This window comes from Pteronotus mesoamericanus, unplaced genomic scaffold (genome assembly GCF_021234165.1).
Source record: "Pteronotus mesoamericanus isolate MK-2021 breed Mesoamerican mustached bat unplaced genomic scaffold, CSHL_Meso_final contig_164, whole genome shotgun sequence".
NCBI classification, from domain to species: Eukaryota; Metazoa; Chordata; class Mammalia; order Chiroptera; family Mormoopidae; genus Pteronotus; species Pteronotus mesoamericanus.
In genome coordinates, this window is record NW_026555065.1 from 29944600 (window position 1) to 29970758 (window position 26159).

At 40.3% G+C, this 26159-nt stretch overlaps 1 protein-coding gene across 1 annotated transcript in view; it reads left to right on the plus strand.

Annotated features, from left to right (window-relative positions):
• RYR3 (ryanodine receptor 3) overlaps positions 1-26159 on the plus strand; it is a 509318-nt gene that overhangs the window by 188273 nt on the left and 294886 nt on the right. Inside the window, 1 exon segment of the mRNA XM_054565625.1 lies at positions 152-259. Within this exon segment, the coding sequence (XP_054421600.1) occupies positions 152-259 (108 nt within the window).

The window sequence follows — 26159 nt, forward strand, 5'->3', positions numbered from 1 at the left end:
TGAATAAGAGAAATCCACCTTTTGAATTTCTATTCATCCATTCATCCAACTGTCACTCTGATTTGTAGACTCTTTGTCCTTGAGATGTTATTGCATGACTGATGCCTAACTGACACGAGTAGATATCCTTATTCTGGCTTTATTTCCACAGTTTGTTCCTCCAGATCTCTGTGTCTGCAATTTTGTACTGGAGCAGTCCCTCTCAGTCAGAGCCCTGCAGGAAATGCTTGCCAGCACAGGGGAAAATGGTGGCGAAGGGGTGAGTACCTGAATTATGTCCTAGGTGGGGACTGGGACACACCATAGCCCAAAAGTACAGACTTCATTTTGTCCCTTGAGCTTTGACCTGGGAAGCCTTAGGGTCCTTAAGATGATCTATAAAGATAATAAATCCTTCTCTGTGAGTTTAATTCCTATTATTTAGCAACTCTAATTCTCCTTCCTTTGGATTAACCACCTTCCACCAGAAAATAGAAGGGACCACCATTAATGCTACCTGAGCATTGAACCCACTCCCTTCCCTGTTCCATTACCCACCAGGAGACGTAGAGAGACTAAGAGGGCCTTGAGATGGATGGTGCCTATTAAGCAGAGTTTTTTTCTTGGGAAAGTCTTCTCAGAGGTTTATGACTGCCCCAGTGGAGCACAACCAAGTTACAGCAGTTTGGAAAAGATTTCCTATAAAATTCAGAGTCTTTGACATGTGCCCAGAACTCCACAGTTTCATTCATGATGAGCAAATACAGAGCTGTCTTGAGTGTCTCTTATTTAAGTCTGTAAAATGGTCCCTGAGTATTAAACTGAGGGACGATGTGCCATATCTCTTGTGTAAGAAGGTCTTTGACCGAGAGACCTCAGAATAATTTTTTACCCTTTCTTTCCTTAATGACCCATATCTATTTATATCCATTTATCATCAAGTATTTTAATTCAATGGCCTGAATATTTCAAATACAAACACTTCTTCCCATCCCCTTTAAATACTGCATCCAATGACTGCCCTTGGTCTTCTGGGTTTCCTTCAATAGCCTACTAAGTGCTTTAGTTCTTCCCATACTTACCCCTCACCACCACCACCAACTCTTTTTTTCACTCAGCTGTTCATAGTGTTCTTTCAAAATGCAGATTTAATCATTATATTTCCCTGTTTTAAAATCATTCGTCATTCATTAACTTGAGAAAAAGTCCAAATTCCTTTACTAGACATAAAGCCCTTCAGGATTTGGTGAGCTCTGCTCACCCGCCCCATCTCTCACTGCATCCCCCCAGGCACTCAGGGTTCCAACTACATGGAATTGCTTTCACTTCTGCTAGCATATCAGTTCTGTTTTGCCTGTGATTATTATAACACTATCAAGTCCTCCATTTAGAACAGCTTTTTACTCCTCCCTTCCCATAGGTAATCTCTACTTCTCCTTCAAGGAGCCAGTTTATATATTAGATCTACTGAGAAGTCTTTGCTGACCCTGCAAGTCTAGCCTGGGTGCCCTTGCTTGAGTAAAAGTCAGTAAATAGTTTGTATCATTCTATATTATAATTGCAAGTCTAATTTTCTGCAAGTAGATAATTTTCTGCAAGTAGATAAAAAACTACTTGCTGTACCTGGCACGGATTATTCTGACTTGCCTCTAATGAGCTCCTACATAATAAAGAAGTATTGCATTTATGATAGAAGAGACAATGACTTGGAGGCTCAAGAGAACCAATATTTAAACTTCCATCCAAGATGGAGGCATAGGTAGACACACTTTGCCTCCTCACACAACCAAAAGAACAACAACAAATTTAAAAACAAAAAAAAATGAGAACTGCCAGAAAATATAACTGTAAGAAAGCCCATAAACCAAGGAGTTAAAGAAGAAACATTCATCCAGATTGGTATAAGGGACGGAGACAGGAAATCGGAGTGGAGAGGGCAGGAAGGGGCAGTGACAGGCAACGGGGGGTGGAGAGGACACACAGCAAGGCCATGCCTGGCGTACTGGATGGGGGAGGCAGTGGCTGGCAGACCAGGTGTTTTCACATTTGCGTGTGGACAAACTGGGCAGAACAACAGAGGACTGAGACAGACCATGCAACTGAGGGTTCCAGCACAGTTAAAGAAAGCCTCAAAACCTCTGGCTGTTAAAATCTGTGGGGGTTGCGGTGGTGGGAGAAACTCCGAGCCTCATGGGAGTGTTCGTTGAGAGACCCACAGGGTCCTACAATGTATACAAAGCCACCCACCCAGGAATCAGCCCCAGAAGGGCCCGATTTGCTTGTAGGTAGCAAGGGAAGTGACTAAAAGCTGGCCCGGAGCAAAGCAAGCAGCAGTGTTCCCTCTCAGACCCCTCCCCCCAACACAGCACCACAATGCAGTGACCTGGGTTGCCCTATCCTGGTGAATACCTAATGTTCTACCCCTTAAAATGTAACAGGTGCGCTGAGACAAAAAAAAGTATGACCCAGCTGAAAGAATAGATCAAAACTCCAAGAAAAGAACTAAGCAATGAAAAGATAGTCAACTTATCAGATGCACAGTTCAAAACACTGGCAATCAGGATGCTCACAGAAATGGTTGTGTATGATCCCAAAATAGAAGAAGAAGTGAAAGCTATACAAAGTGAGATAAAGAAAAATATACAGGGAACAAACAGTGAAGGGAAGGAAACCGGGACTCATATCAATGATTGAGAGCAGAAGAAAGAAAGAAACATTCAACCAGAACAGAATGAAGAAACAAGAAGGCAAAAAAATGAGGAGAGGCTTAGGAACCTCTGGGACAACTTTAAACATTCCAACATCTGAATCATAGGGGTGCCAAAAGGAGAACAGGGAGAGCAAGAAATGGAAAACTTATTTGAAAAAATAATGGAGAACTTCCCCAATCTGGTAAAGGAAATAGACTTCCAGGAAGTCTAGGAAACTCAGAGAGCCCCAAAGAAGTTCTGACCCACAGAAGCACACACCAAGGCACATCATAATTACATTTACCAAGATTAAAGTTAATGAAAGAATCTTAAAAGCAGCAAGAGAAAAGGAGAGAGTTACCTACAAAGGACTTCCTATAAGTCTATCAGCTGATTTCTCCAAAGAAACCTTGCAGGCAGGAAGGGACTGGAAAGAAGTATTCAAAGTCAAGAAAGGCAAGGACCTCCATCCAAGAGTACTCTATCCAGCCAAGCTATCATTTAGAATGGAAGGACAGGTAAAGTGCTTCCTGGACAAGGTAAAGTTAAAGGAATTCATCATCACCAATTCCTTATTATACGAAATATTAAAGGGACTTACCTAAGAAAAAGAAGATCAAAACTATGAACAGTAAAATGACAACAAACTCACAGCTATCAACAACTGAACCTAAAAACAAAAACAAAAACAAACTAAGCAAACAACTAGAACAGGAACAGGATCACAGAAGTGTAGATTACTTGGAGGGTCATCAACTGGGAGGGGGATGGGGGAGAATGGAGGAAAAGGTACAGGGAATGAGAAGCATAATTGGTAGACAGTGGGAGGTTAAGAATAGTATAGGAAATGGAGAAGCCAAAGAACTTATACGTACTACCCATGGACATGAACTAATGGGGGTAGGAGGGAATAATAGTGGAAGGGGGTGCTGCTGGGTGGAGGGGAATAAAGGGGAGAAAAACAATGGGACAACTGTAATAACGATCAATAAAATATACTTTTAAAAAAGAGAGAAGAGAATCAGTATTTACATTTAGGTCATCTTCTGGCTCTTAACATGACCATACATGAGTCTTCTAATCTCTTGAGGCCAGTGTGCTCTCATCTACAAAATTAAAATATTTAATTAGTTTTCTAGGGTCTTTAACACTGTGATTCTTCACTGTTTCGATTTAAAATGAAATGCTTTCATCAGTCAACTGAAAATAGCTTTAATTGCTTCCTTAGAGCATTAACACAGGTGATTTTTGTTCCTTTGATGTTCACTGAAGTCTGTGTTCCCCCTTGTGTTGGCCTCAGTACCAGTGCTTTCATCCATAGGCACACACCATCAAGCATTTCCAATTTAGTGGAACAATTTTATTTTTAATTGCTCACTCTTTTTCAAGACTAATAAGTCACCATTTACAGATGTGTTTTATAAGGGAGACCTGGTTGATTTGGAACATCACCACTTTCACTATCAACCAAGATCAGCTAGACTCTGCCTACTTATGGCCCTAGAATAGAAAGTGGGAGGATATAAGCTATATTAACTGGAGAATTGTCTCTTGGGCATTCTGTTTTTCTCAAAAACTGCATTTCAAAGACTTCTTTTTCTGTATCATTTAGCTTGAGTGGTTCAGGGAGTCCTGTAGATGACAAAGTAAATTCAAAAGTTCTGGCTATAATCCTTGCTCTTCTTTATTGCCAAGAACTTAAATAATAGCCTTAACTTGGTTTGTCTTAAAGAATAAATAATTTATTTTCTAAATAGAAGTTGAAGACCATCTTTATACGATTGAATACTTAGTTTTGGAACATATGAATAAGACCTCCCTTAATTACCAGCCATGTTATAGCAGAAGTTCACACACTATAGCTATAGAAGGATATTTCAAGGGTTATCTTTAATATATAATATGTAAAAACTAAGACATTAAATCTTATTGACGGTTAATTCTCTTTGGAGACTCAAGTCCAAAATAAATGATACATGACACTTTTATTATTAAATATTTATTAGATAACAACAATAATCACCATGTTGGGTCTGACTGAAATTTATCATGTGTCTTGTTGCCTTTTTGTGCTGTTTTACCAAGAAAACAAGAAAGAGAGATCCAATAATTATTTTTAAACTTGATATTACTATTAGTAGTGGTAGTAGCAGTAGCAGTAGTATTTACTCGATATCTTAGAACTAGAAGGAAGAGACTTGAAAATAGAGCTAGAATAAGATGGAACAGGGTACTCTTTTAAAATTGTTGGGATTTGGAGAAAGCTAAGATGGCAGCCTAGGTAAACACAGCTTACCTCCTCACATAACTACATCAAAATTACAACTCAGCTGCAGAAAACTCATTATTCAGAATCGCCAGTAATTGAGCTGAATGGAGGTCCTAGAACTATGGAATTAAAGAAGAAACCACATTGAGACTGGTAGGAGAGGCAGAGATGCAGAATGGGCTGGTCCCACACCCACATGTGACAGGTAAAAATTGGGAGGAATACCTCAGGAGCAAGGGGGTCCCAGCCCCACAAAAAACACCCTTAGCCCAGGGTTCCAGTGCCAGGAAGATAAGTTCTCCTAACTTCCGGCTATAAAAACCAGTGGGGATTGAAGATGCAGAGGGCAGAAACTGCTGGATTTCCAGGCAGTTCCTTTCAAAGGGCCCATGCATGGACTCAGTCATACTCACTCCCTCTGAGCTCCAGCACCAGGGCCACAGCTTGAAAGGCCCCAAAAGCATACAGAAAGGAACCGAAATGTCTAGCATGAGGGTAAGAGCTGGGGCACAGCTTTTTCCCAGACAGAACTGCTGGCAGAGGTCATTGTTCTTTTTCTTAGTCCTTCCCCCACAGATCCACAGAGATGGCAGGCAGATGCCATATATGTGACTACACCAGCCTGGCTCATACTGTTTGCCATACCCCAGTGATTCCCTGAGGCTACACTCCACCCAATGTTCGGGTCCATTCAACCTGTTTCCAGTGGCTTTTCCACAGGAATGGCTTGAGTTGGGTCATGCTTCAGATATTTCTAAATCCTCTCAAGCAAGCAGCATCTGGCCTCAGCAAGCCCTGTATCTCTTACTAAGTGGCCCCTGGCCTGGCACTAGCAGCAGCTGGCCTTGATTCACAGGTTGGCCTCGCTAGGGCACCTCCAAGCTCATAAAAGTAACAGGTAACAGCCATCTGCAGATTTCTTTGTAGCTTGTGCCAGGTGGCCTTGGACAGAACACAGGCAGTGGTGACCTTGACCTGCATCTCCCAGAAAGCCCCAGAGCCTATGCATCTAGTGGACAGCTACAGACCACAATCGGAGCACTACAACAAAACCACCTCCACAAGTGACACAGTCAAGGGGTGAACTCAGTGGGCACCAGAGCCCTGATGAAGTTCAGTCCTGTTCTATGGAATGGGCCCCTGCACAGCTGAGTCTCCAAGTGATTGGAGATTGGTGGTGGGAGGTCACACCCAATCCTTGCAGCTGACTGGCCTGGGTAATCCCTCCCATTGACCTATCAACAGCAATCAAAACTAAACTACAACAGGAGGGTATACACAGCCAACACAGTGTTTGCACCTCAAGTATCCAGTTTGGGTGAGAGGGGTGGCTGTGCCACTGGACCCTACAGGTCACCTACTACATTAAGCCACTGTACAAGCCAGGGAGTCGTAGCAGTTCTATCTAATACATAGAAACAGACATAGGCAGGCTGCCAAAATGAGGAGACAAAGAAACATGGCCCAAATTTTAAAAACATAACAAAACTCCAGAAAAAGAAGTACAATGGAGACAACCTATGTACTAGATGCAGAGTTCAAAAAACTGTTATAAGGATGTTCGTTGAGCTTAGGGGAAAAGCCTATGAATTCAGCATAAAAAAGGATATGGAAACCATCAAAAAGAACCATTGAGAAATGAAGGATACACTAACTGAAATGAAGAACAATTACAGGGAATCAACAGAAGAGTGTATGAAGCCTAGAATCAAATCAGCTATTTGGAATGTAAGAAAGCAAAAAAAAAAAAAAAAAATCCAAAAAATTAGGATAGTGTAAGGAGCCTCTGGGACAACTATAATCATACCAATATTCACATGATGGGGTACTGGAGGGAGAAGAGAGAGAGCAAGAAATGGGAAGCCTATTTGAAAAAATGACAGAAAACTTCCCTGACTTGGTGAAGGAAATAGACATGCAAGTCTAGGAAGCACAGAGAGTTAGAGACAAGATGAACCCAAAGAGGCCTACTCCAAGACACATCATAATTAAAATGCCAAAAGTAAAAGACAGAGAATATTAAAAGAGCAAGAGAAAAGCAGTTATTTACCTTCAGGGGAATTCCCATAAGACTGTCAGCTGATTTCGCAAAAGAAACTTTTCAAGCTAGAAAGGATTGGCAAGAAATATTCAAAGTAGTGAAAAGCAAAGACCTACGACCAAGACTACTCTACCCAGCAAAGCTATCATTTGGAATTGAAGGGCAGATAAAGGGTTTCCCATACAAAAGAGAGCTAAAGGCGTCCATCATTACCAAGCCATTATTATATGAAACGTTAAAGCGACTTACTTATGAAAAAGAAGCTCAAAACTATGAACAATAAAATGGCAAGAAATACATGTCTATCCACAGTTGAATGTAAAAAACAATAAACAAACCAGCAGAACAGAAACAGAATAATAGATACAGAGAACGTTTCAATGGTTGCCAGATGGCAGGGGTGTGGGAGGGATGGGCAGGAAAGGTGAACGGATTAAGAAATACAAACTGGTAGTTACAAAATAGCCATGGGGATGTAAAGTACAGCATAGCAAATAGAGTAGCCAAAGAACATATATGCATGACCCATGGATATGGATAATTGTGTGGGGATTGCCTGTGGGAGTGGGGGACAGGCAGGATGGGAGGGGGCAAAAGAGGAAAATTGGGACAACTGTAATAGCATAATCAGGACAATATAATTTAAAAAATAAAATTATTAAGATTTTATTATTCATTGGAAACTGAACTAATTAGTTACCTAAACAGCAGCTTCAGTAACTCTAAGCCTCTTGGAACTCTCTCACAATCTATCCAAGCTCTCTGTCTTTATTATGGGAAATAATATTTTTGTAACCTCTTGCATCTGATTGTTTTGCTTTTCTGAAGTGATTGCTGTGTATATTTTCTAATAGAGATTAATTTGATTTTAGGTGGTAATAGGTGATAATATTCAGCAGGGAAGAAAAAAGAGGGAAAATATAGAATAAAATGAGTTAACATGACAGACCATAATGGTTCTCTGAGGAGCCTGGGGATGTTTGAATGGAATGACACCTCCTTTGTGTGCCAGTCCATTCTGTTAGGAAATAGGTATAAATACATTTAAATAGACATTATGTTCACTAATGTCATGACTGCCACCATCAATTGGTCCTTGTGTGATGTGTCTGTTCACTGCTGTGCAGCAACTGAACCTTTTAAAAAATGATTTCAGTTTTTTTAGTCACATGATGAGTGTACAGAAGTACTTTGGCAAGCATTTACAATTCAGCAGGAATTCCTTTTGCTAACAAAGAAAACAAAGATGTCTAGCTCCATTTAACAACAAGAGTTTATTATTGAAATGTCCTTAGCTACACCCAATAGCATGGAGACCCTACTTTATGTTGAAAAGGAAAATAAATGATGAGGAGGATCTGGGGACAGAGAACATTTGGTGCCCCTTGGGGTGCACCGTAGTTAAACTTATCCTTGGGTCACTGTCCCTTGATTAAATGTTATCTGATTTATTCTGGGGAAAATTGCCAACAGATAGGTACTTGGCACTGTGGCCAATTAAATGTCTGGAGCTTGCAGAACAATCCCTGCTTGCAAATACTAAATTCTTTTCACATTTTGGTTGATTGGCTTTATAGTATATGATATTCCCTAACCGTCTTCATCAGGACATGGGGCTAAAGGAGACGCTACCATCTCCATCTGAGTCATCAGTCCCCATCATCCTATAGAAATGACTTTGAACACAGAGCAAGCAGCATTTGTAGCAAGAAAAGGTCATTCTTTGGAGTCAGGGAAATGTGTTTTCAGTCCAGCCTATACTTGACCAGGTGACCTCTGGGGCAAATTATTTCTCCTTTCTGTGTACCTTACTGTCCACATCTTTCAAATGCCACCTACTCATAGGATTGAGTGAGAATTAAATAAGTTCCTACAAATGCCTTGGGACATGTAGAAATGAATATTGGTTCCTCTTTTTTTCTCTGGTCCACTTCAACCTGTCACAGATCCTTCAAAAATATTTGTATCAAAGGAAGGAGACTTCATTGCTATGTGACCAAGTATATGTTGCATCTTGGGCTATATAATACAAATGGGTTTTGACATAAATGGGCATAATGCTTCTTTAAAAAGGGCCTTGATTTACAAAATTACCAGCCATACTCCTTCTGATGAGGGCTCTGGTTTTCTCTAAAAGTTAACTTAATTATTGGCAGACTTTTACCACTTAGAAAAGGCATGAAATATACCTATAAAAATAATAATTAATGTTGTGGCTGCCACATTTATGTTACACTTTATATAACACAAAAGAGCACATAACATCATGAACACATAAGATCATGCTTGACTTTAGATGCTAAACTATCTAGAATTTAATACACCTTGATTGGAGAATGTGACTTGGGAAGATACTATTTCTACAAGTATCTTTCTCACAGACATACTCACTGAGAGGTGGTTCCTTCATTCTTGTATTATTTATGTGAAAGTCCCATTAGCCCTAAAAAGGAGCTTTAGGCTCTTTTCATTTGCCCCTGTCTTTAGAGTGGCAATACTATACACAGAGCAGTTGTTAGAGAAATGTACACATATGGTATGGCACATTTGTCATGCCCAGTGACCATGTGCCCGTGCCTTCTGAGAAGCTAGGAGGTTGTCTCCTAGCACCATGAGACCTTGTAAATACCCCATGTGGCATAACCTCACATTATGCTGTATTAATGTAAAGGTCCTTAAAGGACATGTCATGAGATACTTTGCAACCAAGTTCAAGACATTCACCCATCAAGTCACAGATAATTAAGCCATAAAAGTGTGACATCATTAAAAAAAGAATGTGCTAAAGATGCGTTTACCCTAACATTTTTTTAAATGTAATGAACAAATCAAAATAGATGCTGATGAGGGGGATTTGAAGCCTTGACTAAAGTTTGAACTCCAGCTGTGCCCACATTTAAAGATCTTGCAGTAAACTCACCCAGAATGAAGAAGGCTAATAGGATCCTCACCTCTTTGTGCTGGGGCCCTGAGCTCCCACCATCATTTCCATATTACAGAAGAGAAGAGATACCCCATCATCCAGATTTAACCTTTTAATCTGAGGTTTTCACCTTCCTGCCATAATTGTCAGAAAAGAGCCAGACTGAGAATTTATTTCAGTATGTGTGGGGAGGGTACAAGACTGATGGAGGAACTGTGTACATAATTCTAAGTAAACCTCATCCCCATTGACATTTTTTAAAGGCGAGGAATCATTGAATGAGTAAAATATAACAGTAGGCATCAATTACACCTTTAGAATAGGACACAGAATTTCATGTGAAGAAAAACTACAGTCACTTCGGCATGCACCATGATGCAAATCCCAGGGCGCACCTATACGTGCCCTAACACCAGGGTAACCAGGATGCACCAACATGACCCCATTAGGTGTTCAAGCCTGAACTTCTTTTGCACTAGTTGGTAAGAAGCCAGGCTCTCCAAGTATCTCCTCAGTGACCCCATCAGGACTTCCCACCCCAGTGCCAGCACCCAGCAGGCTGTTTGTTTAACCTGGGGCTTTTAACGCTGCCTACTGCCTAGTCTGAGAGAGCTGGATGCCATGGTATTAAATTCTCAACTTGCTTGACTTGACCCTGTTTTTCTTTTGAAGGGGAGAAAAATAGCATTCTGATTTTGAATGCTTCCATTTCTTTTTTTTAATCTGTGGCTGGTCATCCAGACGTGCTACAAAAATAATACATTGTAGTTTTATATAAGAACCAAATCTACCTGGTGAAAATGGTCTTACATGTAAAAGCGCAGGGGGGTTATATATTGAAACCTATTCTTTAAAATCTGCCGTGTTTGAATTCACCTTACAGATTTGCTCATGGGAGGCAGCCTGTCTGGTGACAAAGTTTGGGGTCAGGTGGTTTAGGACTAGTCCTCAGACTGCCACCAACTGGAAGTTTGACTGCGGACAGAGGTCTTCCCTCCACTGGGCTCTGGGTTCACCATCTCTAAAAGACCACGCACATCGCTGTGATTCCGGAGTACTTTCTCTGTCAGTGAAGGTTGCAACGCACCAAGTTAAAATGGAAAAGTGTCACCACCTCACTTCCCCTGGAGTGTCCCACTGATTAGCCGTGGGAGTGTTAGCCTGTTTGTATTAGCTGTTATTCTTGAGACCCTGACTCTCATATTGTCAGGTAGAATGAATCAATGTGTTTATTTTCTTTCTGCTTTGGCGTTGACAAAGAGAACATTCCAAATTCCATCTAGGACAGCAACCCTAAAGAACTAAATGAGGACTATGTAACTGAAAAATTTGTGAAACAGTGAATCCCTTGTAAATTTTCTTGTGGAAAAATATGGGATGCATTCTGTAGTGGTGACAGAGTTTCTTTCTTCAAAGAGCCAGACGTTATTTTCAGAAATTAAATAATAATAAGGGGCCTCCAGACTAAGATTTTTAATGTGTTTTTTCATAAACGAAAATTGTCATTAAATGTGTCCCTTCTCTTCGCCCCCTTCCCCTCTTTACAGTTCTTTCTCATGTTACACTATAATTTTAGGCTTTTATGCTGAGATAGTGGATTTTAATGTTTCTCTGATAAGTTGATGCTTATGAAAATGTATGCAAATAACTCATCGTTGAACTGGCTTTTTGATAACATGATATCTAATCAATATCTAATACGCCATCTAAAAGACCTTACTTTGTGTAAGAAAGCCCCTGTTTGGTATAAGAAAAATCCAATTGATTATTCACTGTATCTCTAAGAAAAAGAAACCCCAAATTACCTGATGTAGGTACTGACCATTTCCTTTGGGTGGATTTTCCTCCATAAATATAATTATGAAAAAGTGCTACAGACAAATTTAGACTACAGCATATTGCTTGCTTGCTAGTTTCTTGATGACACCAGCACTGTGCTGGGGCGGGAGGGGCAGAGGGAGAGTAAAAACCAACTTTTGCACCTAATGCTACTGCTAGTTTCTAGTTAAAATAAAATAATCACCAGGCTGGAAATCCACTCCCTTTATTCTCATTGGGTATTTTCTCTGTAGTAATAAGTATCACTAGGCTCCTCATGTTCTATAAAAGCTTTCAGCAAGACCTGCACCCACTAAAATATCCAATTACTGTTTTGCTTTTGATTTTGCTAGATCAGTGACCTCTCGGAATGGGTATGTTATTCACTCCTTTAATATACATGTACTTTGCATGGACAACTGGCTTCAGCTGTTTTTGTAATGACCTGGGCCTTTCATTTGTGAGTGTTCAGGGCAATTTCCATTCTTTGTGCCTCTGCAATTTAACAAAACACCACACACTTCAGCCTTGTGGAATTAGAGGTGGCTGCATACTTAGAAATGTGTTGCCAAGAAGTTTATGTTGAGCCACTACTCTGCAATTAGGAGAATGGCTTGCCAGTGGATTCTTTTTTATTTTTCCTTCAAGACATTGAAAATTGTTTTTAAAAGTCTCTCTTTTTCCCCCCAAATATGGTCTAGATCGCCCATGGCCATAGGTTTCAACTTGGAACAATGACAAGTGTGCAGCCTTGCCTTAATCCAAGCTCCTTGGTGCCTCAGACCTTTCCCAGGGCTATTATGCAACTCCAGCTCTGCACTTCCCAAGGCTGGAATTCATAATAAAAATGGAAAAAGCTAGTTCACTATGTTCCCTTTCTCACGCGACATCCCCAAAGTGAGCCAGCAAAAAAATTAAATGTTAATTTCAACAGTTAAGAATAATCATTAAGTTTAACTAGCTTTTTACATTTCTTCATATCTCGAGTAGAAGCATTTTCAAGTGAAAGAACCCACAGAATTAATTTTTAAAGCTCCAGACTCTATCAAATATACCCTCCCCCTTTCTGAATATAGTGCTTCAGCTTTAATGGAATTGCCTTTGCATTGGTGAAATTCTTTTCACTCTGAAGTCAGTGCCTCATATTCAAAATCAATATGCCTGTGTGATCCTGGTGGTGTTTGGCAAATGTGATAACATAGAGCTTTGCTAATGTTACCCAAGCCCTGGAGTGCTTTTCATTCTTGCTGTGGACATTCAAATGCTCTCTTAGTAGTAGAGTCATGTCAGTCAACTTAGAAAGCTTGAGCTTCTTCCCTGTGGCTGAGCTAACGGTGGTTTCCTGGGCTTTTTTGTTTGTTTGTTGGTTGGTTGGTTGGTTTTTTACATTTTAATTGCAAAAAAAGTAAACATTTTATTAAAGTTTCTAGAGTAGTGAGAAGGGATCGGGGTGTCTAAGCTTCCTCCAGTATCTACTAAGTAGGTAAATAGTTCTCTCCTTGAGGAAGGGATGTAAAAATGGATCTTAGCTGCATTTTTAGGAATATGCTTTAATCCTAAATTGTAAGATGTTTGAATTTGGGGTAGGTCTTTTGTTTTAAGAGACCTACTTACCTCTTACAAATGAAGGCCATTTAGAATTCAAGAAATTCTGTGTATTTATTAGACTTTTCCTTTGTGTCATTTATTCTTAATAGCTACCAGAGTTTGAATGACATATTTGTAAGGAATATTGAATGAACTAGAAAAAACTCCAGCTTATTTCCATCTCGTGAAAGTTTAATGAAAGCACCTATTTGGATTCTGCTAAAGAAAAAAAGAAGTTGGCGCCAAAGAAACCCATGATCTCACCTGGCATTTCCACACCCCCTGGAGTAAAATGCCTGTGGCCAGCACTGCAGCCCTATAGTAACTACTGTCTGGTTTCAGAATGGAAGCACCTAAATGACCAAGTGGCATCAGCGGGCAGAGAGCAAGAATAAGATCGAGTATTAGGGGGCTGTCGGGTTAAAAGGTCCGCTGCTCAGCAGAGGGCTCAGCCAGCTGCCTGCAGGGGCGGAGGAGGAAGCTGAGGGGCAGAACGCTTCTGTTTTTACCTGGCATCTCCTGTGTCTGATTGTTTTTTCCAGTTACAGTTGACATTCCATATAATAGCGATTTCAACCTTTTTCATTTCATGGCCACATAAACTAATTGCTACAATTCTACGGCACACCAAAAATACATTTTTTGCCCATCTGACAAAAAAATAGATATAATTTTGATTCATTCACACTGGATGGCTCTTGTGTTGGCTGTTATCATTTTTTTTTTTTATTTGACAGTCTAAGGGGAAAGAGGTCAGCGCTCCTGACTAAATAGTCAGGTTTTGCATGTTTTTAAAATTCTTGCAGCAGACCAGTTGAAAATTGCTGCCATGTAATATTAGTTTCAAGTGTACGGCATAGTGGTTGGTTAGACATTTATGTAATTTACGAGATGATGCCCCTCCCCACCTGGTCTGGCACCCACCTGATTCTTCGGCTGGTGCTGAGGTGGGAGCAGGGGAGGTGCTGAGCCCCGGCCCCCAGTGCTGAGATGCTGTTCTGACGGGAGGGAAGAAAGTGCTAGACTAGTGGGAGCTGGGCGTTCAGGCCTGGGCACCGCCACTCTCTGGGCCTTGTTCCGCCCATCTGCAAAATGTGGGTCCGTGGCTACATTAGATGCTCCTAAACATCTCTGGACACTGTCGCAGGACCAGTGTCTGTCCTTGAGGAAAGGCTCAAAAGTCATCAGGGAAATGAGGACAATAAGACAATGTAGGACTTGTTTTGTTAAGCTAACTTTATAAATGGGAAAGTCTGATTTTTTTTTTATTTTCTGTGATTAAGTCTTTTTTAGTGTAGTGTAATGGGTATAAATTTGAGAGTTCTTTTTTTTTTTTTCCAATTATAGTGATAATGTAGGTGACGGCTTCCTGCCTGCCTGCCTGCCTTTCTTTTTTCCTTTCTTCCTTTCTTTCTTCCTTCTTTTCTTTAATGGCCTTTTTGGGAAAAATGTAAAATTGGTAACTATGTTGATGATTACTTGTGCTTCTGTTGTTGAAATTGCACCAGTTTTTGAACTTGTTACAGTGAAACTTATTCTTGTGTTCAGCTTGTGGACTCCATGTTCTAAGGAGCTTACCCAAACACTAGACACATGGTGTGGCTTAAAAGCTGTTGCTTTACCGAAAAAAAAAAAAGTAATGAAACTCAGATACTAGTTGGTGCCCTAGTTGGTTGTAATTATTCACATCTTTCTTGGTGATAGAAGGGAGAGGCACTCTGAGATTATAGGCGCCAGGTGTGCTCTGCTTTTGTTATGGAGAAGAAAGTGGAATAAGCACATTAATAAGAATCACCTGCTGCCCTCTCATAACTGATGTGACGCTGAGCTTGCCGCCCCCATTTTCCTGCTGCTCAGTGGTGTTTATGGTCGAGGGCGGTGGGCCGGAGGGCCGGGATGGTGTTCTAAACGATTTAAGAGGTGTTCCAATGTCAGTGCCGCCGACACGACGCAGGTTTCTGCTGAAGAACATTCTTTAGGAGTTTGCTTGAGAAGGTCTTTCTCTCCTGATACCCCTGAGCCCCAATCTCGGGGTGGGGGTGGGGCTAGTGATGGAGACCCATGGCAGAGCCACTCCTGAAAATACCTGTTTTCATGGCTTTGATGAGATAGTAGAAGGTAAGTTGAATGCATTACTTTTTTTTTTAACTATGTGTATGTTTTTTGAATGGTTGTTTATTTTCTAAAGTTTATGACTTGGTATTAGAAATTTTCAGAATTGCTGCCAGGGTACAGAAATCTCCAGATTTTATCTTATCAGTGCATACAGGCCCTGAATTGTAATTACTGAGGCACCTTCAGTCCGTCAAGCAGAGAGAGTTATGACGCCGATTCTCTAAAACTTAAGGCAGCACATTGCACTTGTAGTTTGGGACAGCGGCAGAGGGGAGGGAAGCAGCTACTTTGTCCCAGAGTCTCTAGAACTGTCTCCCCGGATACAACCCTGGCAGCCTTACCTTCTACGTCCTGCCCTCATGGGGATTTTCTCATGCCCTCTTGGTAAAGAACTGTTTGCAAGCCCTGATCCAACTTCAGGATCTACACAAGTTTTAGGAATAATGACCTATTTTAATATCTCAAATTCTTATTATTTCTCTCCACCTTTAAATAGGTCCAATAACATGTTTCTACACCTGTTTAAGCTAGAGATCCCAAGTAGGGGAAATGGAGGGTGAATATTTAACAACATGCTAGCATTTCAGCATTTCTGCTCTGCTCAGGGTTAGAAATTTTGTGGTGACATTGACTGCCTGTTCTATTCCTGCAGCCCACTCAGGTGGGCCTCACTTGGGGAACAGTCTGCACAGTGGGAGCCACAGTTCTCGGACTGCAGACGATTAACCCTGGTCACTAGGAGAATAAGAAACTGCTCTTTCCCAGTTCATTGTTCCTTCTAGGCAGCTACTTAGATGTGCAGGGCAACGGGCATATATACACATTCGTGAATCATTAGCTGCACTGATTTCAGTCTAAGTCAGCGGTCGAAACAATAGGACTGCAGTATTTCCGGGCTCTCTCAAGAATGCAATCTCAAGTTAACCTGTGTATATAGAATTCCAAGTCCTTGTCTCATAACCTGCCTTTTATTATGGCACAAATGCCTTTTAAACTCTTCACTGTGTCTCTCCCCCAGGCAGAGTTACCTAGGTCACGAATGCTTCACCTCTAACACCGTTTACTTCATTTGCAATCTTTTATTAGATTGAGCTGTTCCCAAGGCAACCAGGAGTGATAAGTTAATGTGCTGATTCCTGCTAATAGGTCCAATTCCACCTGATTTCTTGTTTCACATGACTTTTCTGTGCTGGCAGGAATGCAGAATGCTCCCCGGCTCTGCCATCCCTTCCCCCATCTGATTGTCCATAAGGGCTCATTGTGCACTTTAAAAAAAAAAGTACATTGAATTCATTTTAATCTTATTAATAAACCTCGGCATTTTCCTTTCTTGTGAATAACAAATCTCACTCAACGTTTCCTCACATTTACATGTATCTTTCCACATGCATCTCTCTGTATAAAGGGAATCTGTGTCCATATAAGGTAACAGATTTCCCTTGGTCATCAGCTATATTGTACTGCACTGTCCTCTATTTATGGAGTGCCTACTGCATGTGATTTCCATCCCCTGGTTTTTATGGCAGTTTCTTAGTGTGTTAAGGGAGATCTTCCTTGATTCTTCAAGCTTGCATAGCAGCTATAGATGCATGTGGATTACTTACCATGATAAACTACCAGGAATTTTTATAGCTTCCCTGGCCCGAGTCAATCTTTGTCCCTCTGGCTCTCGTAGATAACATATTTGTTCTTCAAGTTTTTGAGAATCATTGACAGTCAGCAGCAATATCTCCCAGTGTAAGGAGCAGAGAACAGGTACAATGTATTGTTTTGTTTTTCAGTTTTATTGAGATAAAATTGACATGCAACACTATATAAATTTAAGGTGTACAGCAAAATGACTTGACATACATATATTGTGAAATGATTCCTGCAATAAATTTAGTTAAACTTAGTTAACTAAACCAACGCATATAGTTGCAAAACATTTTTTTCCTTGTGATGAGAATTTTTAGGATTTATTCTCTTAGCAACTTTCTAATATTCCATGCAGCAGGGTTACCTATAGTCATCGTGTTGTACATTACATCCCCATACTTACTTATCTTATAACTGGAAGTGTGTACCTTTTAACTGCCTTCACCCAATTCCCCCACTCCCCATCTCTCTCTTGGTAACCACAAATATGATCTCTTTTTCTATGAGTTTGCGTTTTATTTAGATTCCGCATGTAAGTGATACCATACAGTATTTGTCTTTGTCTGACTTATTTCTCTTAGCATAGTGACCTCAAGGCATATTCGTCTTGTTGCAAATGGCAGGCTGTCCTCTTTTTTTGTGGCTGAAGAGTATTCCATTGTATAGCTAAACCACATTTTGTTTATCTGTTCATCTGTTGACAGATTGTTTCCATGTCTTGGCTATTATAAATGATCCCGCAGTAAACATGGGGATGCAGATATCTTGTTGACACAGTATTTTCATTTCCTTTGGATGAATACCCAGAAGTAGAATTGTTGACTCATATGCTCGTTCTATTTTTAATTTTTCCAGCAACCTCCATATCATTTTCCATGGTGTCTCTACCAATTTACATTCCCATCAACAATCAACAACACAGAGTTCCCTTTTCTCCACATGTTCTCCAGCATTTGTTATCTTTTATTTTTTTGATAGTAGCCATTCTAACAGGCCTGAGGTGATATCCCATTGTGGTTTGGATCTGCATTTCCCTGATGATTACTGATGTTGTGTATTTTTCATGTACTTCTTGGTCTTTTTTTTTTTTTTTTTTGTCTTCTTTGGAAAAAGGATTCTCCAAAATCCTTTTTTGAAAAGGATTCAGGTCCTTTGGCCATTTTGTTTTTTATTACTTGGGACTCTTTTGTTTTGAGTTATCTGAGTTCTTTATATATTTTATATATTTAATCTCTTATTATATATGTGATTTCCAAGTATTTTCTCCCATTCTGTAGGTTGCCTTTTCATTTATTGATGGTTTCTTTTGCTGTGCTGAGCTTTTATGTGTGATGTAGTCCCACATGTTTGTTTTTGATTTGGTTGCTTTTGTTTCAGGTGTCACATCCAAAAAATCATTGCCAAGATCCATGTCTAAGAGCTTTTCCCTATGTTTCCTTCTAAAATTTTTATGACTTCAGGTCTGTGTTCAAGTCTTTAATTCATTTGGAGTTAATTTTTGTGAGTGGTATAAGATAGGAGTCTAGTTTCATTCTTTCATATGTAAATATTCCATTTTCCCAGCACAATTCATTGAAGAAACTGCCTTTTCCCCATTAGGTATTTTATTCTTGGCGCTCTCATCAAATATTAGTTGACTGTATATGTGTGAGTTTACTTCTGGTCTCTCAATTCCTTCCATTGATCTACATGTCTATTTTCATGCCAACACCATACTGTTTTGATGACTATAGCTATGTGATATAGTTTGAAATCAGGAAGTGTAATGCCTCCAGCTTTGTTCTTTTTTTTCCCCTCAGGATTGCTTAGGCTATCTGGGGTCTTTTGTAGTTCAATTCAAATTTTAGGAATGGTTCTTCTACTTCTGTTAAAAAAAAAAATGCCTTTGTAATCTTAAAAAGGGTTGCATGGACTCTCTGAATCTCTTTGTGTAGTATAGAGATTTTAACAATATTAATTCTTCCAATCTATTAACACGGGATATCTATCCATTTATTTGTGTCTTGTTCAATTCCTTTTATCAATGTCTTGTATTTCTCAGTATAAAGATCTTTTACCTACTTGGATAAATTTATTCCTAAGTACTTTATTTTTTTATGCTATTGTAAACAGGATTGTTTTCTTTATTTCTTTTTCAGATAGTTCATTATTTGCAATGTTCTTTTCTGTACGAAGTTGTCACATTATATTCATGGTAACTACCAACCCCACTGGAAAATAATTTATTTTTTCAACCATTGAAGGAAGCAAGGATCATCACAACTGAGACTTAGCTTTGTTTACTTTTTGATTATTTTTTTTTCAAATTGTGGACCATACTTAGTATTTCTGATCCTCTCTCGTCCTCCTCACACAGATAGCAGGTGCTAATTTTAATGTGCCTTCTGCTCTTTATCTATAAAGCTTGCTCTGATTTCCTGCAGCTCAAGAGAAGTTGGGTTTTACTGTCGGTCCCAGGAGATTATCCTCCCAATGACAGTGTGAAGAGTTTACTTCCTGCACGACAGGGAGAAAATAGATTGGATGGTGCTTGTTCTGTGCAGGACCAGCTTTCCATTCACAGATCTGCAGAGGAGACATTAAAAAAAACACAAAAAAAAACTTTTATTTTTGTCTTTGACAGAAGAACTAGTTGGTTGCAGGAGCTCTTAGACCTAAGTGGGGCCCCTGAAGCGTAGGCTTTTTAAATCAGCTATGTGAATAGCACTGCCCAAGTGTTATGTGATCCAAACAACTCTGAAAGACACCTTGCACACAGAGAGAAAAGTAGACTATTGTAAGAAAGAATGCAGAATGCAGAAGTGTACCATTAAGAGCAAGGGACACAGAAACCAGAGTGAGAACAGATTAGAAGTGATTGATGGGAGAGGGGTGACCGAGGAGTAAGAGAAGAAAAGTCAAAGTCCCTTCCCTGTAATCTGCTCTGTTTTGTTTTGTTTTGCCTCCACTTCATCTCTTTCTAGCCCTGTAGAGTCCAGACTGATGGAACAGAAAGTCCAGACAGTGGCTGAGGCAGCTGACCTCAGATGCCATAAAGATGGGTCGGTCTAGGGGTGATTGTGGTGGGCCTGGAACTCCTCCTCTGTCAAGTTGGAATTGTCTAGAGCCCTTACCACTGAGATTTTGCAGAAGAAAGTTGTGTCTTTCCACCTGTCACATCTGTGGCAGCAGGGCTAAAAGAGAAACAGGGTCCAACATTAGTCCTAGAGCTTCCAAGGACAAGGAGAAGCAACCATATTTGTTCTTTGCTTCAGTGGGATTCCAGAGAAATATTTAAAGGAAAAATCAGTCTCTGGCCCAGAACAGATGTGGTTCTGAGAAAAGAGAAGTACTTTCTGACCATGAGCGTCAAACCAATTACCTGGATGAAGGGTCCACCATGGCTGGGGAAGTCCTAGAAGGGGTGGCTGTCAAGCCTGACCATGCATGTAAACTACCTGGGAGCCCGAGCTCCATCACAGACGAACTAAATGAGGATCTTAGTGAAATGGCCCAGGCTTTGGGCTACAGTTTGTTTGTTTTTTCTTGCTTTGTTTTCATTTTTAAAGCTGCACCAGTGGTCGTGATGATGGCTAGCTGGGCTTGAGAACAGCTTCCCTAGAATCAGTCCATGAGAGGTTCAGAAGAATCATGTCATTGCTCTCTGACCAGCATAGGTCCCATGGACAGGTACAAAGTATTAGGAGTAAAGTATTAGGAGTAACTGTTCTCCTATCCATCCACAGGCCCACACATACACAGAGCTCTGAGAGTCAGCCTCCCCACCCAAGGCCACTTCATATACTTCAAGGAAATATCAGGCATTCATTTATTTGTTCGTTTTTCTTCGAAATACAAACTTGGCCCTGAGCTGCTTATGTGGATGTAGAGAGAACAGGATGAATTGATCACTATTCAACAAGATCATGACTGGGAGCAGTATAAACGGGGTTAGAGAACTGAAAGAAAGAAAAGTTGTGTTGAGAAAGGATATCCAGGAAAGAAAAAAAATAGGCAGAGGAGTGCAGGAGAGAGGAAGGAGGGGCAAACAAAACAATAAAATCAAGTTCATTTTTTTTCCTTATAGCCCACATGGGTAGACTTGTTTGCACACAGTAGAACTCAAGAACAATTTTATGATAAAAATAAAAATTGTGCTCCTATTTTATTATCCCCAGAACAAACAGTGAATATTTTTAGTCCTCATCAAATGCTATGTTTATTGATTTGAGAGAGAGCGAGAGAGAGAGAGAGAAAGAGAAATATTGATCAGTTGCATACCACATGCTCCCCGACCAGAGACCAAACCTGCAACCTAGGTATGTGCCTCAAATGGGAATTGAATCCACAGCCTTTTGGTGTATGGGACAATGCTTCAACCAATTCAACCACCTGGCCAGAGGAATAGTAAATGCTTTTCCTAGAAAGATAACTGATTAGAGACAGTGTCTGATTTTTCAGGTCAAGGAATTCTGAACTTTCAGGTGTTAAACTCTTTGTAGAAAATACTTTTTTTTTCTTTCTTTTTTTTTTTTACCTTGAGTGAAAGGAAATGATTGGGCAGAGTTCTAAGTCTTGACTCTATGTGGCCGCTGGTCCACCACGCCATCAGAAACCTGATGAATATGGGTGGTTCTAATAAAAACTAGAGCAGTGACTAGAAAACAAATCTGGCTGACAGTTTCTTCAAAATCTGGAAGAAAGGGGGGAAATTAATTCAGAGAAGAAAATAATTGCTCTACCTCTTCCCAAAGTATACTTGTCATCAAGCTGAATGTCATTCATACCCTGACAAGTACCTCCTGCCAATTTGCTCTTTTCAAAGAGACCATAATAAACACATGGTAGAGCTGCCATTCTGGCTGTGTGGTTTTCCTGTGGCAGCTACATCCAAAGAAAAGCACAGATGCACCTAGAATAGCCCCATGTTCAGTTCGGAGGCACCCCAATAGCCACCTTTGTTCCCTCGGTGGAGAATGTTTATTCTCCTGTTTGAGAATCAGTGTTTGAAAAAATCCCAGGCCTAAGGGGAACCTCCAAAAGTCGTTTAACTCATTCCCTAAACACCACGGATTGGGAAAGAAGGAAGGAGAATGATTGTACATATCTACCATTTTCATAGATCAGCAACTCTTATTTTTAAAGAATTGACAGGAGAGTCCTCAGTTGTCTTCAGCTATGCATTCTGGGTAAGTCTGGTCTGCACCATCCAGGGACTCTTCCTTCTCATGGCTTCCAGGGCTCACAGGAAACACTGAACTTGGGGTCGCCTCTGCCATCCCTGGTTCATCTGAACCGTCTCCAGATTCTACTTACCCCATGGGCCAAACAGGTGCAAAAGAGAAGCCATCTCTTTTGGGCCTGGAACTCTTCCTCTGTCGAGTGTGAATTGTCTAGAGCCCAAAATAAAAGCGGACATCTTCCTGGGAGGGAATTCTTTCTTGTTGTGCAGGTTCTTGCTAAAGATCATGCTCATAACCCGGAACTTCCAGTTTCTTAAATCAGTTTCTGGCCTTTTATTCCTTGTCCTGAAATACTTCCACATGGCTGTGAAATTAATGACATGAACGAAAATAAGATTTCCAGAATCTTCTCACTGGGATAAAATAATTCTGAGTGCTTCCAAGAAAGTGAATTGGCGGAATTCAATGAATTATAAATCCTAGGAATGGTAAATTTGACCTTCAGTGGTGGGTGGTTGGATTATTTGAGTTTGCTTTATTTCCCCTTGTTAAAAATAAAGAGGGGAGAAGAGCCTGTTTCTGGGTGCAGCTTTTGGAGCATTTCATGCTCTGGTCCTGTGATCAGCAGGGATGGGGCGTGGGAGGTGGGGCTCCTGGAGCCAAGGTCACCCTGCTGACCTTGCAGCAAGAACACAGCAGCAGAGGGAGCATTGGCTGCCACAGGCCCTGTGCCAGCCAGACTTAGCCTGTTCTCTTTGGGATCCTGTAGTGCCTCGCAGCGTCTGACATGGGGGCCCTTCCAGGACTGCTGAAATTGGGGAAGTGGGCTGTCTGTTGCCACACCTTCCTCCTCTTTTTCTGAACTTCATTAAGATTCTATTTCATAATTTTAGTTTTAACAATACCCAAGAGGCCCATGAAAGATGCCAAGAACACGGCCCCCTTTCAAGTGCATTTATCTTAAGGGCCTGCACTTGCTAGAAGGGTTTTTTAAAGAGCAGCAACTCCTTCAGGGCATTCCATCCTGATGATATGGCTTTCTGTAGCCAATGGCCCAGGAACCTCTGAATAAGGGTTTTAGATCTGTATTAACCACCCCATTGCATGTAGAAAATCACGGTGTCAAACTGAAAAAGATACTTCATATTCGTATAGTGTTTCTATATGCCAGGGGAGGAAGCCCAGGAGAAGTTGGACTTGGCAATTAGCACCTGAAGAGCTGAGTATTTGATCCAAAAAAGGTGGCGAAGACAAGGGCTTAGTGTGCTGCACTGGGTGTTTCAGGATTCCAAACATAGTAAGGGAATTAGGATGGCTAGAAGATGCTATTGAATTTCTTTTGTCATAGTCCCGGGTCCTGACTCCAAATCACAAGTCAAGCTAACCTGTGCATGTGTTTTCCCACCCCTGCACTACATTTTCTAAATTCCAGTGTGCTACTTTAACAATTATTAAAGAGGCAACATTGTCTGTTACCATGAGTTACCAATCCAAGGCCTGTTTGGAAAATGCCCCGTCAGTTCCTTCAGTGTCATTTGAGCTGGAGAGTCCCATCTGTTTACCCCTCCGAGAACAGTAGGGCGACTGAATGCGAGGTCTTGGGAGTTTGGCCAGAGTGGGTGATGGCCTGTAGTAGCAGGAAAAGGAGGACCTGCAATCTGATGGCTGGGGAGGCAGCCTTGGGAAACATGGAATAGCCTAGAAACCAAGTCTCCACAAACAAGGATGGGATCCCAGGTGAAGGGTCCCCAAAGGGCGGCCAGAACAGCCAGGGCATTTAGGATTCAAGCAGGAGTAACTCCCTACGGTAAGTGATTTTCCCCTACAGAGTCTGGAGCTGGGCCTGAGGGAGCTAGAGAGGCATCAGAGGTATCTTGGCCTTTGTGGGGTTTCCATTCAACACCAGGGTAGGGCTAGACTCGACTAGGGAATCGGTGCCTGAAAGCAGGCATGCTCCATACGTATCGTCAGCCATCTTTCAAGCAGGTAAAGTCATTTACTGAGGATCCTAGCATATTAATCACACCTTGAGCAACCAAAGTTATTTTTTTTAATTGTTCAAATACAGCTGTCTCCATTTTCCCTCCGCCCCTTTCCCCTGCTCCACCTACCCCCACCTCCTACCCTCAACGCTTCGCCACTTTGGCTTTGTTGAGCAACTGGAGTTTTAACCAAGAGACAAAACTCTTTTGTGGCACTCCATTTCCTTAAATACATGCAGCATGTCGATGCCCTCTGCACACACATATTTTTGGTTAAAACGATCTTGTGGCAAATAGTGTTAAAGAAAAAAATCAGAAAAGGAAAAATCTAATGGTTCTGCAACCAACTAAGTGGCTATATTCATTTTTATAGGCTTCCTTATCACTCTTGCATAAATAAAATTGTGAAAGGCATTTTGGGTTCTGTATTTATCACAGTGGTGTATCATAAACACTTTGTGTTTCCATTAGCCCCTGTAATTGTTGTCTTTAATGGTTGCAGGATAGAACATCCTGAAGAGAAGCCCATGATTCATTAGATAATATTTTTCTTTTGGATATTTAGGTTCTTTCCAGGTTTCTTTAATGCTCTTATCACAACAGTGTGCACAATTTTTTTTATTTTTTTGCTACTTTTGAGTTATTCCCGTAAGTAGAATTACTACAGCAGAGATTATGAACTTCTTATGGCTCTTTTATGTATTCTGATATTGCTTTGCAAAAGAGTTTTACTCAGTGTCACCTTATATTGGAACACACTGGCTAAATTGCAATTCTGACAGCATTAGGGTATTTCCCGCCCCCCCCCCCATTTTTGCAAATTTATTTGATGTAAAATGATATATCAAAATTGCTTTAATTGTCATTCCTTTCATAACTAGAAGAAATAAAATCTCTTCCAAATGTTTTCATTTTATTCCTGATATGAATCACTCATATTCTTTGCCTATTTCTTTATTTGATGCTTCCTCCCCCTACATTTCAATATTACCCCTTTTGTTAAAGTGATGCAAAGAATTTCTGTAGTCTATAAATGTTGATGCTTCCATTGTTCTGAAGTTTCATAATCTTGGTACAATCTGCCTTTTGTTTCCTTCCACTTCATCTGTACTTCAAAGCATGGATAAGTATTAGGTCTGTAAAAGAATGTGGACTATTTATTACATGCTACTTGTTTTAGAGTTTAATTTTAAAATGAAATATTTAACTCTATTATCCATACAGAATCTTTTATATTTCCTATGGATCTTACTGAATGCTTTTCTGATTTGCTATCTACATATCATAGAGAGGTTTGTTTAATAATCTTGCCCCCCACCATTGTATTAAAAATCTGCTTTATTGTTTGCTACATTTTAGATTTGGTTAGGGGCTGCCTATATTGTGCTACAGTCCTCTTTTTGAACCATTACCAGAGTGAATTTTGCTTCTTACTGTTTATTTGCAGATTAATTTTATAGAAATTTTGTTCAATTCCAAAATATCCTATTGGAATTTTTATTAAAACTACATTAAATCTGTAAGTTAAATTTAGGAGAACTAGCATTTATAAATATTACTAGTATTCTCATTATATAACAATGAGAATGACACTAAATTATATTTCATTTTATAGAATTAAGGTTTACAGTGTCATTGTAAAGGTTTAGCTCATCATCTAAATAAGTTCCTAAAATATGATATCTTGTAGCAATCATGAAGAAAATCTTCCATTATGTTTGCTAACTGAAAACACTCAGTTGTTTGCTTCTGTTTGTACTATCGGTACTATTGGGGTGTTTTCCTTTTCTTTTGGTTTTGGTTCTTTTTTTCTTACATGGCGTCATTGTTATTTAGTTGTCACTTGTGTCAAAGTAAACCTCCTGGGCAACAGAAAGGGCCTCCAGCATGTTCAGGAAATGTCATCCTGTGACTTTCTGGAAAGCCTCCTGTATTTCTTTGATAACCTCAAAGAC